The sequence below is a fragment of the Seriola lalandi genome, unplaced genomic scaffold (genome assembly GCF_002814215.2).
Source record: "Seriola lalandi dorsalis isolate HSWRI2012SDOR001 ecotype SW California unplaced genomic scaffold, Sedor1 jcf7180002054917, whole genome shotgun sequence".
Lineage (NCBI taxonomy): Eukaryota > Metazoa > Chordata > Actinopteri > Carangiformes > Carangidae > Seriola > Seriola lalandi.
In genome coordinates, this window is record NW_019525469.1 from 839,935 (window position 1) to 859,075 (window position 19,141).

Genomic DNA, 19,141 nt, shown 5'->3' on the forward strand with positions numbered 1-19,141 from the left:
CAAACACTGCTTGTTTTTGCTTGTGCAGATGGGACGTCACTGAGTATCACTGACCAGACCCAGTGATCATTACTGATGGGCTTAAGAATGTTACATTATTTATAAGGTGCATATTGTAACATACATGTTGTATTTGTTTTACTTTTACAAAATATTATCATTGGCCCACTTCAGAATAAAAAAAAAAACAATTATCATTTCATACACAACAGCATCTCATGTTTACTTTAATTTTACTACCGTCAGCAAGTCAGCAAACAGGTAGAGCAGCTATTAACAGGACCAGAGCTACTGGTTAACCAACATTCACTGACAGCACAGGATGCTTACATGTTTGTTATCTTTAGGGTAACTAACATGAATCCAACATCAGCTGATAGAAGACAAAGTTTACATTAGCAGGGCTAAGCTACTGGCAAACTGACATAGGTGACATGACAGGAAGCTGAACTAAGGGGAAGTTATGTGCTGATTGGTAAACAGATCTATAGACTTTTTCTACTACTTCTTACTATTTCTATTATTTCTATGAAAAGAACAGCTGTGAACAATGAGTTTCCAGAGTCATGACAACCAATGGAGAAGCTGCACTGAAGCAGGAGTGGGTACCAATTTACAATAAGACTTCACTTATTAAGGATTTATAAATGGTTTTTAAGATGCTAGTTTAATTGTTAGTAACTCAACAAATATGTGATGAAGCAGACAGGTACAAATGCTACTGTAGGTCTCTGAGTGAATTCATTTTTGTTAAGTTTGAGCGCTGGATGCTAGCGTTTGTGTCAAAGATTGGTTTGAAGACAATGGAAGTTTGACCTGTGTGTGGATTGTGTATGGATGAGGGTTTCAATCTCTCATGGACAGATCAGATTGGGTGTTGTGATTCTTGAGGTTATCTTTGAGGAGCAGTGTGATGTTCGCTCCAAACCAAACATGACTGTCAGCTCTGGGAGATTTAGATTGGATTTAAGAGGAGGAATTTCACGCTCTGTTGTTTCTCACCAACATTTTCCACCGACTTTCTCTCCCATATAAGGTGTGTGTGTGTGTGTGTGTGTGTGTGTGTGTGTGTGTGTGTGTGTCCAATGACCTGTTCTGCCCTCCATGTCTTTCCACCGGAGAGACTGACAACCTTATATAGAGCTGCAGGAGCAGAGCAGACTGAGCAAGACAGTGAGTCCATGTGCAGTTTGTTGACTCACCTGATGTAACACCTGTAACCTGTGAGTCTGGGGCTAAATTGTGATTTGTGACAAGTGTCCAATGAGGTTGGGGGGTTGGTTATGGGTGGCGTGGTTTCCACAGAGGAAAGTGGACATAGGGACTATTTCTTCAGTACAAAGTAGTTCCGTTAAAAACTGTAGATCGTGGATGTGGATAAAAGATGTTGCTGTTGAATTTATAATTTATATACCTTTATACTATTTGGACCTTTAAAGTAGTTTCTGCTGCTGTGCCACCACAGCCCCTCCCTCAGTGTGGAGACACAGTGCGGATCCTGCTGCTGTGTGACCTCCAAACATATTAAATAAAGTCAAAGAGAAGAAGCTGCAGTCACACGTGTTTGGTAAGAGTGAGACAGAGTCTGAAAGACGAGGTTTCAGTGTGGGAAGTGCTAACATTGTGATACTGGAGGAGACAGAGCTGAGGTCCAGAGGGCTCTGGCCCAGTTTAAGCCCTGGATGATACTTTAGTATCACTGGTAGATTGTGTTCAGACCGAAGATGGCAGGGTCATCCACCAAGGCACCACACTGTCCAATCAAATATGTGCATTCCTGTTAGATTGCTTTGAAACATGAACACTGTTTTTCTACTGCCGAGACTGTAAAATGACTGCAACTGTGTACGAACAGTGAAAGGATTTCTATTGATGTTACAGATGGCTTCGCAGTGTTTAGAGTCTGATGAACTTCCAGACTCATGGATCTGTTTCTCAAACTGGACTCTCTGTCTTGTATTTTATTGTCTCATCTGTATCTGAAGCCTCAACCAGCTGAATCCTCACTGAGGCCCTGTTGAGACAGGATTCACATCTCTAAGAGAGGTTGGGTGATTTTAATGCTAAATGTTACCACGCAAACAGTTAGAATGCTAACATGCGAAATGTTACCATGCATATTCAGCATATTAGTGGCTTGGATGAAAAATCAGGGGAATCACCAAAGTTATGCCTTTCAGAACAAGTCAACTTCAAATGAATCTATTGATTACAGTATCTACAGTTTTCTCTTTCTTTTCTCTGTGTGCACTCTGTTAAATTTGTCCAACACTGACAGACTAATGCCCAGATCATTCACACAGGTAGCTGCACGTCCTGGTAAGGTGACAGATGAGGAGTGTTCACTTGTATGTGAGTCAGCAGTTTGCTTGTCGTTCTTAGTGCAAGCTGTACAGATAAAAAGAGTTAAAAGCATTAACGATATTACAGTTAATCTTCTACAGACTCCTGGAAATCCATGTTCTGCTGTTTAACCAGGTCAGGGGTGTGGCAGCAGTCTACACAGTGAGGCCCTTACTGCTTCTACTGATGGATCCTGAGGTGGGATATATACTGTACTGGACATTTCATATGTGTGAAATGATGTAGAATTCATGCAGGTTAGAATGAATAGGGAATATGCTAAGCTAACTTAGGTTATTTCCTTATTTGTTAGCAGAATAACATTTGATAATGTCAACTTCAAATGTGTAATTTTGGTGAGATGTAATTAAAAATCTTAAATAGCATTTATCTGATTTAAGGTCAGATATATTGACCGTACTCCATATCACCTCTGTCATTCTTCGCTTCGGGCTACAGCCTCGACAGAGTCAAACATCCAAAACCCAATGACAAAGTACTTGACTTACTACCGTCTGGGAAAAGGACGCTGCTCCAGACTGAACCTCAGACTGAGGACGTTGATGGACTTGCCCTGAAACCAGTTGAGCCATTGAGCTGAGACCTGATGAACTCTGGTGAAGGAGTGGAGATGGTCCAAGTCAACCTGACTCTGAAATGACACTGATGTCTGGTTTACAAAGGTTGTTGTGAAGTTGGGTAAAAGTGAACAGAGGTAACACTCAGTCCCTGACTGAGACAGATTAATTAAAATAAAAATAAAACATAATTAATATTAATTAAAGTATTAATGTTTTCTGCCTGTGAGAGAGTGAAGTCTGAAGAAACAGAAATCAGTCCAGAGCTGTGACATTGGACTCACATCAGCACTGTTCTGGTGCATCATGGGAGGACGCCCGATGATCTGTGAAACTTATTGACACACACACAAAAACACACACCACCCATTTGGCAAACACTGTACAGAGGCCATACATACTTATTCTCTCTCACATACTCAACAAATACATTAACTCTACACATTAATACTGACATACAGATTGTGCACTCACATACAATATACTGAATCTATTCATATATGCACACATACAGTACATATGAGGAGTATAGGTGTGTGTGTGTGTGTGTGTGTGTGTGTGTCTGAACCACTTGTTTGCACAGAGACCTGATAACACACTGATAACATGACCTTTGTAAATCCTGAAGCTTCATGTTGGTTATTAGTTTAAATAAAGTTTGTTCTGTTTCAGCCATTTTGATGTGAGATTAAAGGGCTGATCCAGTGATTTAGTGATGAGGATCTAAAATCGAAACATCTGAGGCTGAGATGTCCTGTGATCAACACACTTCCTGAACCCTCTTAAATTTACCTCCACCTGTTGTTGTTGTGTGACTTCCATTCATGTGTCCAAAAAAGGAGGAGAAACCCTGTTCTAAGGACAGAGGACTCTCTGCGGTCGAATAGTTTCTTTTTATTTAGTTTTGATAAATTTTGGATTGTGTCACAAACATAAATCAGGTGATCTGATGTTTCTACATTTATGTGAGATAAGATAGGAAGTATTGAAGCTCCCTTCCTTATCAATTAGAGAATAGGACCAGCTCTTATTATGGCTGCCGCTTAGATACTTCAGGTCATTTCACTCAGTTTGGAAACAAAAAAAAAAACTTTATGACCACAGGCTCTATTAGCTGTTCTCACTCTGGCTCTGACTGTTGACCTTTGTATCAGTCATCAAAGAATCGGAGGAGATTGTGCTGATGAGTCTGACAATCAGCTTCACCAACCAACATAGAGCAACGTCACCCTCCAGTGGCAATGAGAAAAACTGCAAGTATATAATCATAAATTCTATTAACCTTTCCTTCTGACATCTAACAACTCGTCTAATGACACAGATTTCAGCTCCTCAGTCCAGTTTGTCTTGTTTTTCCTCTGATTTTAATCACACACATTCAGTTTCTCTATAAACACGAGTCCTGATAGAAATTAAGATCTGATAAACCAACTGTGCCAAGTGTTGTGTCAAGTGATTTTCTCCATGTTCCTTTTTTAAAATTACATTAACTATGAGATACAATACTGGAAGGACCACACCTATAGGAGAGAATGTGTTTAATACAAACAACCAGAATTTTAAAACTGTGATCAACTGTACTTTATATATATATATATTTTCATTTTGTCTAAATTACACTAGCAGAAACAAATTAATTGCACTTTGCATGACATTTGTTAAGGGTACCAACTGACTGTAAACATACAATTCTAGTTCATCCAGTACATATAGTTCATCTAACAAATTAAATCTCAAGGCTTTATTGATCTTTTCTGGGGTCAGATGCATAAAACTCTTTGTAGATTAATGACTAAAACTGTGTACACACAAAACCAGAAATATTCAGACACATTCTTTTCATCAAAATTATAAAGCAAGGCAGACACATGGTCCCGCTTTATAAATCTCACTTCTTGAGAAATTGGACACATGTGCATGAGCCTCACTTCCACTCACACAATAAGCCATAAACGGATGAAGATACTCCCTTAATCAACCAGTTTGCATTAAAAATACTGTCTCCACCACAAGTTATCAGACATGGCACAGAAAAGAAAGACAAGAAAGAGGCACAATTTCACAGATTGTGAAACGGAGGCTCTTACAAATGGAAGGTAAAAACTTGAATCAGTTCACCTTAGTAAACTGAGAATGTACTTCATTTATTGGGACTAGAGACATCTTAATTAGGCTACCAGATAGGCTTTTAAAACTATGATTCGTAAATATTAAAATAGTATGAAACAGTTTACAAATGTCTCACAATAAATAATGATGTTGAACAATAAAGGAAACATTGAGCACAAAAACAATTTCTGACAGTTTCTGAATTGTAATATTGTTATTGCTGTGTAAATGTCAAAACATGTAATAATAATGAATGAAGCTCCATGGAGTTTCTCAGCTTATTTTTCATCTTCACTTCACTGTAACTTGGATCACTTTGGAAAACCGAGTGTACGCATGGTCAAAGGGATATGTGAGGTGACAGATTCTTAATAAATACAAATTTATGAGCAGGAAATGGCATATGCATGTTTTTTGTGTGTACGCATCATTTATACATCTGGCCCCTGATGTGAAGTCGAGGTCATGTTGAACTGATATGGGGTACGTGATGCATAAGATGCTTTTCAGGTGCATTCATACTCCTTCAATGCCCAAGATAAACCATGTGCAAATAAAAACCAACACTGAATGTCTCCTCCTCCCACTAACTATAGTGTGTGTGTATCAAAGCCTGATGTCTCTTATTCCTCTGAACCATAAAGATCCACTGTTGTCATTCTTACTTTGAGTCAGTCCCATATAGAGTATCAATTGTGGATTAATCTGTCGCTGAAAATAGTACCCAACTACTTCTTACTGTTTGTTAAAAGATTCAGTGAGCAGCTGTTTGGGGAAATTACTGACACTTTTTTAGATGTGGAACTATATATCTGTGAGATGGTCTTAAAGCTCTTAAAGCTGAGAGTCACAGACAAAGGAGGGAAGTCAGAAAAGTGTTGACAGATATACAAACACATTGGTTTGAGTAATAACAAAACTATAGAATAACACCAGACTAATCCTGTTTGTATACTTAGGTAAGAGAAAAGATAAAATAGGACAATTATAATTTATTTTTGGTCTCCATCATTTGTAGTTTGTGACTGAGTTAATAACTGAGATCACAGTTCGTGCTGTAGCTCTAAAAAAAAGCTGCCAAATTTGTCCTCACCCTGCAAAAATGTTCTCACACTGGTTCCCACACACACACAAGTAGAAGAGCACACACACACAAACATGCAAGCATGCATGCACGCACGCACGCACACACACACACATGCACACACACACATGCACACACACACACACACAGAGAAGCAGCTTCATCAGTATTCGACTCGAATGTGTGTGTGTGAACTCAGCTGCTTTAGTTCCCACAAACAGCACCACCAGGGGGCAGCAGAACTGAGAGTGTTTAAGTTGTGTGTGTGTGCATGTGTGTGTGAGTGTGTGAGCGTGCGTGCGTGAGAGCCGAAAAGAGCAAAAGAAAGTATGCATGCATGATTGTGCAGACAAATGTGTGAGTTTGTGTGTGTGCCAACCTTGTTTGTATGCTTGTGTTTGTAGGCCTGTCAGTGTTTGTGTGTGTGTGTGTGTGTGTGTGTGTGTGTGTGTGTCCGTCCTGACAAAGGCTCCATCCAGCCATACTGCAGAGGGCTGCTTGTTCCCAGAGACCCTCAGAGCTCCAGGACGCCCAGTCTCTCTGCTGCCGGCAGTCCAGACACAGCAGCCCCGACGCGGACCCTCACCCTGCTGGCCCCCCTCCTCCTGGAGCTCCAGCACACCTGTTTGGATTATACTAATGGATGGGAAAAACAAAGAGTTTTAAATTGGGAAAGTTTTGATGGCTCAGAGTTTGAAGAGAGAAGTCTGAGAAGAAAAGAGAAGACCTTCATATTGTCTGGACTACAAATTCATAAAAACTCTAGTAAAAAATCTGCCACTTTGAGGTAAATCTACCAAAATTGTCCAGGAATTGTTGACTTTAATGAACAAATTATCGCCTGCATTTTCAAAGATTTTGGAACAAGATCGGACACTTTGCTGATCTCAAACTGATCATTTTGTTCCTGAATATTTGGGACTTTTTGGAAACATTGCCGGAATTGTACTGGAGCATTGCACCGAGTGCTGTTGTCACATCTTTTAAAGCACGGAAACAACCAATAGTGAACGTATCTGGTTTGAATTTAAGAGGAATCTTTCACATTTAGAATCTGCGTCATGGCTCTGTCTATCAGTCTGTGGCTGTGTCTGTACCTGCCACTGCTCTTCACGGATGCAAAGAGTGTTGGGCAACATGACAGTCAGCACGATACTGTTGATAAACCTCATGTCAAATTGGAAACCCTTTGGACCACCAAGCAGCTCAAAGCTCGGGAAGACACCTACACCCAAAGCCTCCCCCTCCCGGAGATGTTGGATCTAGACGTAGAACAGCACCGCCGCCTGGCCCGTGGTGCTGATGAGGAGGAGCAGCAGTCCACCTTCAGCCAGTCCTTCGAGAACGACTCAGTGACGCCACCGCAGGTCACTGAATTCCACAATGTGACAAGAGTGCCAACAGAGGGCGGCGGTAATGATGATAACGATGATGATGATGTAAATCTCCATGGAAACACCTCCAGTCCAAACCACGAGACACCAGGACTCTTCAACCCGTTCTACCCGCTGGTGGAGAGCTCGTACGCGGCCTATGCTGTCCTGTTCCTGGCTGGCCTGGTGCTGGCGGTGGGTGTGGTGGGAAACATGGCGGTGATGTGCATTGTCTGGAACAACTACTACATGAGGTCCGCCTGGAACTACCTGCTAGCCAGCATGGCATTCTGGGACTTCTTGGTCCTGGTACTCTGCCTCCCTGTGGTGGTCCTAAATCAGCTCTCCCATAGGCGGATTCTGGGTGACATCACCTGCCGTATGGTGCCTTATATGGAGGTGGGTGGGGCGTATGCTAAGATGGGAGGGAGTCACTGTGATTGCTTGATTGTTGTTCTTTTTCAATATGTTTCTGCAGTCCCCAAGGCTTCAGTTTCAGGACTTTCAGGATCACAGTCCTAAAACCACACTTCTAAGATGATAGTTTTTTGCTATAGGACCACCCACTGAAACAGTTAGGGTAAACATTAGCGTTGTCCTACAGACAGGTTCAGAGCATACTGGGTTTCCGGTACGCTGGCAGTGTCACAGGTCTGCAGAAACATGCTACTCTTCCTTTTGGTTCCGTCATATAAACACTTAATGATGCTCACGTGTACTGGGAGAAAAACTGACATCTGGTCCTAAAGGTGGTGCTAGAGAAAAATGTAAAGGGTCGATCCTCTGGAGAGCATGAAGGTGTTCGGAATTAGAAAGAATTGTAAGAATTCGCTATTCTTTGTGCAAGGAAAAATTTAGTCCTGATATTGGCGCTTGAGGAAAGATCGGGAGTTGTTAGGAGGGTGATCATCAAGACTCCATTTATTAATATTTTATGTTAACTGTGAGCCCAAGTAAGATATTAAAGCTATCATGTGCACACAAGCTTTAAAATAAACAGATAATTCAGGACTCCGGGGGCCCCATAGGAATCGGGATCAGGAAAACTGGTTTAACAGGTGTAAATGGAGCCGAAGAATTACCATGCAATGGATTGTCCCGATGGTCTGACTTGCACTGTGATCAGAAGTCAGGTGTAAACATCTGCACAGTTTGGACATATAAGAAATTTGAAACACTTGACTCCTCCTCTTCTTGTTGTCTCAAACTGCCGGTCAAAATAAAACCTTCAGACAGAGTACAGCTGATACAGAAGTATCACTTCAGGAGACTAAAGACCTGTGGTCAGATGTCATTATGTAGATCCAGATCACAGGGGGAGATGAGGTCCAGATGGATTTACCAAACCTTCCTATTCTTTATCTCATGCAATTTTTTTTTTTTTTTTTAATGTATATATTTTTTGGGCTTTTTTATTTTTACGCCTTTATTTGATAGTACAGTAGAGAGACAGGAAATGGGGAGGCAGAGAGAGGGGGAATGACATGCAGCAAAGGCCGTCCGATGCGGGACTCGAACCGGGGCTGACTGCAGCAGGGACTGTAGCCTCTTCACACGGGGCGCCTGCTTAGACCACTACGCCACACGACGCCCCACGCAAAATTAATTGTCGTTTTTTTTTTCTTTTTTTTTAAAGGTGCACAAATACAGTTTGTGTGTTTGTTTGTTTACATGTTGTGTTCTTGGCATGTTGCTGCCACCAAGTGTCAATCAGAGGAGTAGCATGAAACATGCATTGTGCATGTGCATGTGAACGTAGGCCACAAAATGAAAGAAACGGGCATTTGCCATATAATTGCTCCACAGTGTCACTATATGTCAAACAGGACCTAAACTGACAAATCTGTTTCATTTGGTGTCTGTCAGTTTTGAGGTTTTGGAAATCAAACTGCCCACAGCAGAGACTGAAGCTGGTCCTCATTGAGAGTCAGTTGCCATGGTAACCTGTTACCAAGTCTACAGGAATGTCCTGCTGCTGCTTTCATGGCTTGACAGGAACAAATTTGGGGTGGAAATGTGCTTGTATGATTTGTAACCCTGTCTCTGGCAGCCATATTGGAGGTCTGAGCAGACATGATTAGTCTGTTTGAGGTCTTCCGCAGAGTCAGTCAGGCAGACAGACAGGCGTGGAGTTGCTGAAAGGTGTATTTTTTCTTCTTTTAATTGAGCTAGCTAACAGTTTCCTCCTGCTTCCAGTCTTTGTGCTAAGCTAGGCTGAACGGGTCCTGGATCTGTCTGTACTAGACAAATAGCAATAAAGCTGAAATCTGGGTGTTTCATTAAGAGTCACAGTGAGTCTCTGTATTTTACTGAGCAGGTTTCCAGAGTGAGCATGTGGAAATGTATTCATCAACACAAAAGGCATATTAACAGATTACATGTATACACTTTACTTTTGTGCTGACCATTTTCTAAATCTTTACGTGATATCAGGAGATTGATCTCTGAACTCGACTGGCCTGGGTGACTGTAAACATGGAGAAGAGAAAGGAATGAAAGTTACAGAGAAAGACAACCTGCCATCCAAAGTTTGATTGCTGATTTGAATCCTCTAAAACTGCATCTACAATGAAACACTTCAGGTGGATCAGATATCTGATCTTGGATTTTAAAATCCAAGAAACATTCAAGACGGACTGAAATCTGATTGTGCAAACCACAAGATTCCAGATATCCATGGTCTGTCTCCTCTGTCCTTGTGATAACAGGTAAAATGACTCTGAAATTAGTCATTGTTCTGTCTCATTAGAGCAACAAGGAAAAAATGCTCCAGTCATTTCAACACACACAATCAAATACAAAGAGCTTTAATCTGATCCCTGATCAGTTCAACCCCTGAATGAACTTTGTCTCACGCGTGGTTGAAGAGATTCTTCTTCTCGTGTTTTTTTCAGTTTCCAAACAGCTTCAGTTGCATTATCACCTCCGTCTGGACGGGAGGAGAACCGACCCTGGTTTACACAGAACTAACAAAGATGTAATCAAATCAAATTGTTGATCTAACCAACAGAAATACAGATTTCTACCTGATTGTAACTGTGGCCAATGTTTAGGAGGCAGCCTTCAGCCTTTAGGCAGTGATATTTTAGACTGATTCCCTACAACCAATGCAGCCATTTGGTGTGGGAGATATGTTGTTCAATCACAATAAACTTTTAGATTTAGTTATGTTACATGTCTGATGATACTTTATGAATGATACTTTGGTTTAAACAGCAACAGAATGATAACATACTACTGACAAACGTAAAAAACAAACGAGACACAGCATGTTAATCGATGAGCTTTATGTTGTAAGTAACTTTAGACAGATGCAATTGTTTCCCCCTGCTTTCAGCCATTATGCTAAACTAAGCTAAGCTAAGCTAAACACATCCTGATTCCAGCCCTGCACTGAACTCTGACATGAGGCTGAGCCATCTGAGCATCTCATTTTCACAGACAGGAGAATAAGAGGATTTACCTAAAACATTAAATTGTTGAATCATAGTAATCAGTTTAGTGCTCTGAGGAAATTACAGCTTTGGATTTTCAATTTTCCGCAAAGGTTTTTCACTTTGAGAAACTATTTGAGGAAACTGAAAAACAGCTTTACTCACAGATGTATGTTCTCCTCCTCCTCTCCACAGATAGTGTCTCTGGGCATCACCTCCTTCACCCTGTGCGCTCTGGGTATCGATCGTTTCCACGCCGCCACCTCCTCGTCCCAGCCGAAGGCCCGGCGGGTGGAGCGCTGCCGCTCGGTGCTGCTGAAGCTGCTGCTGGTGTGGCTCGCCGCTCTGCTGCTGTCCAGCCCCGAGATCTTCCTGTGGCAGCTCAGCCAGGCTGTGTCCCCCTCCACCGGCCGGCTGGTGGACTCCTGCACCATCACCCCCTCCTCTCCCCTGTCCCTCTACCTACCTGACTCCCTCCACTCCCTGCTGCTCAGGTATCACCAGGTGAGTCTCTGCTCTGTCCATCTAACTATACGACTACTTGTTCACACCTTTAGGGTGATGATGCATGTTAAAACGTCAATATGCACCATGTTGGGGGCAGTGGTGGCCTAACATTAAGAGAGAGAGGTTTGTGACCGATGTAGGGATTGAACTGGTGATCTTCCGTCACAAGCATCCTTCTTGTACCTCAAACTCTTGATGGTTCATCCTGAATAAACCTGGTTAGTGGTCAGATCAGCATTGTTTGATCCTGGACAAGCAGGATACATTTGGATGGAATTTAGTGAACAAGTGACCATTGGATCAGACTGCTGCATTGTTTCTAAAAGTCTCATTTTCAGCCGGTCCAGACTACAATTCAACCCTGGACTTTTCAAACTAAAACGAGTCCAGCAGAGTTTCCATAAGTTTTAGGGTTGTCTAGACGCCAGGAGTAAACAGCAAAAGTACCAGTGTGGATGAGAGCTTCTAGATGTTGGTTAGGAGACTTTTCCAGTTAATTACTCAGCCTTACTGTCTTTCATCTCTTTTTGCAAAGCACAAAAAGTCTAATGAAGCTACGCAAAACTGGGTCTTTACTGGGTTAGTACAGCAAAGTACCACCAAAAAGCATTACAAAAAAAGTCAATCTTCCATTAATAAAGGAGCTTAAATACTATCACACACCACCAAGTATGATTGTGTTTCCATGTCATGTAATCAGATTACTTCTGTACTGTCTACCTGTCTTTGTTTCAGGGGCGTATGTGGTGGTGTTTCGGCTGCTACTTCTGCCTCCCTGTCCTCTTCACCATCCTCTGCCAGCTCGCCACCCGCAACGTCAACAGTGATTACAGCTCCGCCCAAAAGCAGCGTAACCAGGACGACCGCTCCTCCAATCAGAAGCGTCAGCAGCACCAGGCAGTGGAGCGACAGCTAAACTGCACGCTGTTAGCATTAGCTGTGGTCTATGGCATATGCGCACTGCCTGAACATGTCTGCAACATCACGCTGGCCTACACACACATTACCGTCTCAGAAGACACAGCCGCCATGCTGGCTCTGCTACATCACTTCCTGTTGTTCTTCAAGTCATCTGTGACACCGGTGCTGCTGCTCTGCCTCTGTAAGGTAGGTCAGATGGTTAATAGTTCACCATGTCAGTCCAGACACATCAGGCAGGATCTGTCAATCACTCTTACTTGACCCAAACCCCAACACCTGCAATGTTTATGAGCAGGGGGTCCCAAAAAACTCAATTAATACCAAAGACCACCTGAAAATCTCAACATTCATTTCTTTGTGGGGTCTCAAAAATTTAGGCCACAGTACCCACTGTAGCCATTATACTTTTCTTATTCATTATACAATTACTGCTATTAACACTACTACTGGTTCAATTAGCCCTGCAACAGACAGAACATACTACTGACTCTGATAAGTCAAGGCTGTACAAACAGCAGTGTGTTTGCTTACTGTTGTTTGTACTGAAGTGGACTTGAATGCCAATGTGACCGCTTAGCTTAGGAAAAGAGTGAATCTTTGAATTATACTGATCAAAGTGATTTGAATCAGCTAATTTTTTGTGATTCCAACCTGTACCTGTAAAGACATGGTTACAGCACATAACTTCCCCTCAAAGCAAAACTGAATGTGTTTTTTACATTTCCAAAACGTCCGCAGGTTTATCTCTGACTTATTGTGCATTGTTCTCGTAAAGAATTTTAAAGACATATTTTGTGGACTGAGACACCAAAAGTGGGTGTGGTCCAGACCTGATGGTCAGATAACAAAAGTGGGGGAATAGCAGTTAACCAACACTCAGAGATGTTGTCATACTTTAATTAAGCTGCTGTGGTCAGAGACTAGAGATGTTGCTGTGTTTCAGGCTCTCGGTCAGGCCTTCATGGACTGCTGCTGCTGCTGCTGTCAGGAGTGTCAGCCAAACACGACTCAAGGCTCGCCAGGCTCCGCCCAGGTCAAACTGAAGGCAGCCAATGAGACATCCATCTTGTTCGACAAGGCTAAAGACACGTCGGCTATCTTGTCCATCTCCAGCTAGAGCCATGGGTCCCTCTTTAACTATCAATTCATAATTTTCTCCTCCATAAATCCAGTCCATTCATTTCTTCTTTTTTTTCTTCCTTCATTTTTTCTTAAGTGGTCAGTTTCCCTTCTCCTCCTTCTACATATTCTTTCCATCCATACTTTTCTCTCTTTTCCAGAACACTCAATCATTATCTCTCTCTCTGTCCTTTCCTCCTCCTCCAGAGTTCTGTTTGTATGATATTCCTCTATGGACACTGTTACCCCTCCAGTTTCCTTTGTGCAGGAAATGAGGTTTAACCTGTAGTGAGATTAGAAAAGTTGCTGTACTTGCACAACCGGCTGTTGTAAAAGCAGGAGCCTGTTTCAGGGCACTCCCAGCGGACTCTTCCCTACAGCTTCCTGCCGTAACGTTCGTCAAGTATGATGGAAAAATCACAGGTTCAGAATAGACAGAAGACTCTGGATGTCCTGTTTTGGTTTCACTTAAGACGGATGTGAAGCTGAAGTTTAAATGTGTTTTATGGAAAAGCAGCAGCCTATACTATATACAAGGTTAGCTTGTTGCTGTGATCTGATGCTGCTTGAGCCAGGAGTGGACTTGATGTAGGGTTGGGTGTTAGTTTGAATCAAATCAATCAATCAAATCAAATAATCAAACTGATGTTAAAAGTATTGAACCGAGTTCCACTGGAATTTATTACATCACGAAAATATTTTCAAACGTGTAAAACAAAGATGTTCAGCTCATTGTTCAGTTTTTATTACAATTTGTTGGAAGTTATTAAATTGGATAATATTTTTTAAAATGTTAACACAATATGTTCACAGCAACAGCTTTGGCATGAATGTTAAAGTTACACTGTTGCCAAAGCTATATTACATATAATCTGCTGACTTTCAGCAGAATTGTACCAACAAAAATATTGCATTAATGCCCAGCCCTAAATGAACATTTCTTGGAGATTAAGTTGCTGATGAGGCAGAAAGAAATCCATCGGCTGAGTTAAACCTCAGTGGGATTATTAAACTCAAGAGGCTTAAAAGACTGTGCAGTTGTTGCGTACTTGTGGCTTTGACTTGTTTTAGACTCACTATTGTTGGGGTCAAAGGACATGATGTCGGTCTTGTCCGTGTTAGTAAGATTTCCATGAACTTCATGGTCCCCTGAGGATGATTCATCATTTTTTGGTGACCCCCTGACCTGTAATCTCACAGCCAAAGGAGTACACTCCAAGGTCTGGTGAAAGATCAATGAAATTTAAAACTGATATCTTTCCATTTTGGTTATGAACTTTTTGTTACTTCACGTGCAGGTGGAGTCAGACTGGATTTCATCATCCCTGGCTAGTGAGCTACAAACAGCAGAGACAGTTTGTCTAGTGCCATCCTCAGGACAAACATTTCTAGATCCTCCACTGGTGACACTAAGATTATAGAAATCATCAGTATGTTGTTTGTTGTGTTGAACACTTTAATATTGTGGCTGTTATGAACCATGCAGCCTCTAGGGGACAAGTGGAACTTTAGATTGAAGGTGGAAGATTGGTAAGACCTTGTAAGGCTAAGTTGAATTATGTGCTAATGAGTCGACTCCATCTTTTCTGCCTCCAAAGCAGCTTCGGCTTCAAGAAATTTTCCCACGTGGAAGAATTTGATCACACTGTGATCCCAGAAATGAATGTAAGTACCTGTATGAAGATAAATCAAGGCATTTTTGAAAGGTTTGAAGTAATTGTTATGAGTTCTCTTTCTGTTAAGGATATGGTGCTTAATTAAGCTACTAATCCAGTCAGGATGTTTCTAAAGATGAAGAAAGTGAAGTAAACAGGGCAGGGAGGAGATGTAGAGTATTTGAACAAGACTCGAACCCTCTCAGTATTGAGGTGGCCTCTTTGTACAGGAAATTAAACTGTGTAGGAAGTTGTTAATTAATGTCTTTAGCACAGTGCTTTCACTGTCCAACTCAAACAACTAGAACAAATGAAGAAACAGTTGATATGAATGTAGCTCATTTTAATGCTAGATGTTTGACTAATTACATCTTTGTATGAAGGGAAGTGAGATAGTCATTCTTTTATGTCACGAGAACATCTATGCCTTTATAATATTCAGTTTCACAGTGTTAAAGTCATGGTATTATAATGTGTGTCAGAGCCGACTGTGCCTTAGCATCATCTCAGCCCTCAGCCCCAGACGGTCAGTCTTGAACACAGAAGACTGAACACCAGCCAGTAGCAACTAGTCAGACTAACTTTACTTTCACACTATGAGCAGATCCTTCAGACTGCTGCTGTAAGAGAGAAAACTGCTTGTACAGTATGTCAGGATCTGTAGCTACACATTTTCAACAAAACTCAGAGGTGTTAATTACATGGATGAACGTATCTTTAATACCGAATTGTCAAGCTGAACCGACAGAGCGTCACTGTTCAAAATCAAACTATATATATATATCTGATCTGTTCCTATTTAAAATTCAGCCTTCTGCATCCCTGCAAGTTTTCTTTGCTAACAGAGAAAAAAAAGTGGAAAATCACAGCACTAAACCATCACATTTTGGATTCGACACCGTACAGGGGTAAGACTGTTTACTTACTTTATAATAGTAACCGTAAATTCTACATTGAGTGGAGAATTATGCTGCGTGAGTTAACCATGTTCAAATTAATTCAACCAAATTACGCTGGTTTTAATTTGTCAAACTTGATTTTTTGAAAACGCAACAGTGAACCAGGTGGAGCTGGAAGGTAGAGTTTGGAAATCTAACCAACACTACACAAAAATTAGCAAAAGAAAAATGACAGGGGAATGTTGTGTATTTCTTATTAAAGTCACATATCAGTAAAAATAAACAAACTTTTTATTATTCCCCTTTTGGCTTCTTTTCATTACCCATATTATAGTTAATCCTAATGAAAAATGGAAATAAGATAAAGTTATCTTCTATATTTGGTTCTGTTGAGAAAACTGAAGTTTGCTGTCTCCCAATTCAAGGGCCACATCCTTTGGGAGACACGGCCTACACAGACGTGGCCCTTCGTGACCGTCGTAGACCACTGAGACTGAACTGAAATGAGATGGTTTTACCTACAGAGGATTTTCGCTTTACATCCCCAGCTGCGTTTGCCCTTACCATTGCGTCGCAAAGAGTGGCTCCTGTTGCCTAGCAACCTTGACAACACGCACCTTTTTCTTTTTTACTTGGTTTTAACAGTTGTACCGTTTTTGCTGTTGAGCTGTAGAGCTGAAGAGCTGAAACCCGATACTTACATTTAAAATTGTAATCCTCAGGCTCTCTGTGTTTTTGTTGTTGTGCTGGCATATTATTTTCATCACCAGTGCGCAATAAATCTTAGGATAGGTTGGGCCACAAAGGATCAACACTTTTGAGCCTTCGATGCCCAGGAAAAGATGATGCATTTCTCAGCTGCTTTTAAAAGAGCCTTTGAAATGGGACAGCCTAATCATCAGCTGTGACGTAATTGGTTTTCAAATGCAGCCTCTGAAGGATGTGGCCCCTGAACTGGGACACAGCTGTTGTTCATAAAGTGAGACAAGTCAGTGACAGTAGATTTTACCAAACCTCATATAATAATGCACATGTGGACCGTACAGACTGTTCATTCAACTGGTTTACATTGATAGGGCAATGCTGCTGTGAGACTGATCATGTTTTCATCAGATAGTGAATATGTTTGTGTCCCGTTTTGCAGCCGAACCTTCACATGCACTTTGGTCTTTTGATTCTTTACTTTGTCGTATCAATAATTGGACAAAAGAAATAAGTCATACTAACAGCTCAGGCCTCACTGGTGTTGTGTTGGAGTTTACTGTAAATGTGAACAAAGTTGACACAAACAGCCGCTACTCTCATAACGTTTTAATAAAGGGACAGTCCACACAAAACAAACTGATGAAGTCTGTTGAGTGTTGTGTCTCTCCAGGTTATTTTTATTTTGTGAGCAAGGCATGTATCAACCAATCGGATGTAGTTGGTAATTTATAAATAAATGTGTCATTCAAAATACAGTTGTCTGGAAAATTTATTGACGTAATAATGATGTTATTGATCAAGCTACATGTGGAGTCCCTCACAGTTGAATTCTCAAGCATCTATATTTTTCAATCCTAGAATGCCTCCTTTAGGCCAAATCCTGCAGTAGAGTCACAAATGGGAGGAGGTATTTTGGACACGTGGTTCTGGAAGCAAAAGTCCCATTCACTTTCCCAAAAGACAATGTTACACGACTCATAGTTGGAGCTCTTCAACAGCTTGAAAGTGAATCCCCATTAGAAAAGATGAACTGTGTTAAAAAATATCTGGTTCATTAATAAAAAGTCAAAGCTACAAGCCTGTGGACATAAAAACTGAAGGAGAGAAGTTTACCATGACTTAAAAGGTGCATTTTGGCCTTAAAAATCCAATCAATTCCGGGTCAGTTTTGAACGAATTTATGACATAGTTTGTTTACCACTGAAACCATGAAGGGATTTAAATTTGCTAATGCTCTTATTGGCTTCTTCTTCATGGCAATAACAGCCAAGGGTCATGAGTACTGTAATATTCTGCGCCATCCACCAAAATAACTGGCAAAACCTGATATCTCAGAAATGAGGTTGAAGTAATAGAAATTGGTGGCAAGAACATAAACCTATAGGCCTAAAAAATTCTCAGAGAGAGACCTGAGTTTCCATTTTCAGTAACATTGAGGAAAACATTTAAAGAAAATCTGAAGTGGGAACACAGACTGGAGAAACAGCTGCCCCTTTGCAACTCAATACAATATGAGTGCACATCTATGTAGATGACACTCAGATTTATTTTTAACAAAGGTTTATGCACCAGTAGACTCAGCAAGCCGATACATAAAGCAAGTAACTAACTAGAGCTGACAAAATATCATTCAATTAAAGACATTGAAGAAATAGTGACATCTGGAAACAAGAAGAGAAGACTAAGGCCACAAATATGCTCAATGAAAGTAGATGATCAATCTTCAGTCCTCAAGGAGGCGATATAGGCCAGTTAGAGCCAATTGGAGCATTTCTACGACCACAGTAGTAAACAAACATGGTGTCCATGAAGGAATGTGTTTGCTGTGTGTAATGCACTGAAGAAATAAAAAAGAAAAATGAAGGTCTGAAGTGCAATCTTTGAATCACTCATGAAAGAAGGCTAGAAAATTCCTGGATGAAGAGTTGACAATGTTCAAGTCGAGCTTTGTAGAATTGGTTGGTGTGATTATTTTGAGCTGAAGTGAAGCCAAACGAAAGTGGTCAGGTTCTTCCTGCTGTTTCATGCTATAGCATCCTGAGCTGCAATACTCAGACTGCAGCTTGGGCCTGCGTTTCATTAAGACATTTCAGGATCAGTATAATTTTAATTCTTTTAAACTTTTTAATCTTTTTTAATTTTTTTTTTCTTAATATCGATATTGATACCAAAATGATGGGTTTTTTTTTATGGATATTTTACAGGAAACAAAGTACAAACCCTTTTCTCAAATGTTAAATCTACACAGCTGTGCAAGAACTGTGTCTAAACTAAAAAGTATAAAACTGGAAAAATAGAGTTAAATCAGGAACTATCTGATCAAAAATGATCCATGAATTTAATGGCCTTCAGCTGCCACACCCAGGTAAAAAAAAAAACAGCAGGAATAATTGGTTTCATGTTCATAAAGGATT

At 40.9% G+C, this 19,141-nt stretch overlaps 1 protein-coding gene across 1 annotated transcript; it reads left to right on the forward strand.

The window, feature by feature from the left end:
- The first annotated feature begins 6,646 nt into the window (after nucleotides 1-6,646).
- Nucleotides 6,647-17,482, forward strand: gpr37l1b (G protein-coupled receptor 37 like 1b). Its single transcript, XM_023431159.2, has 4 exons — nucleotides 6,647-7,886; nucleotides 11,117-11,425; nucleotides 12,164-12,535; nucleotides 13,293-17,482. The coding sequence occupies exons 1-4, from the start codon at nucleotides 7,176-7,178 to the stop codon at nucleotides 13,464-13,466; spliced, it is 1,566 nt and encodes a 521-aa protein (XP_023286927.1). The 5' UTR covers nucleotides 6,647-7,175; the 3' UTR covers nucleotides 13,467-17,482.
- Nucleotides 17,483-19,141: the final 1,659 nt, after the last annotated feature.

Excerpts from the sequence above, each read along its gene's own strand:
- gpr37l1b (XM_023431159.2), top strand. The coding sequence starts at position 7,176 with ATGGCTCTGTCTATCAGTCTGTGGCTGTGTCTGTACCTGCCACTGCTC. Across the intron at positions 7,887-11,116 it reads GTATGGTGCCTTATATGGAG|ATAGTGTCTCTGGGCATCAC; the intron begins GTGGGTGGGGCG and ends TCCTCTCCACAG. Across the intron at positions 12,536-13,292 it reads TGCTGCTCTGCCTCTGTAAG|GCTCTCGGTCAGGCCTTCAT; the intron begins GTAGGTCAGATG and ends GCTGTGTTTCAG.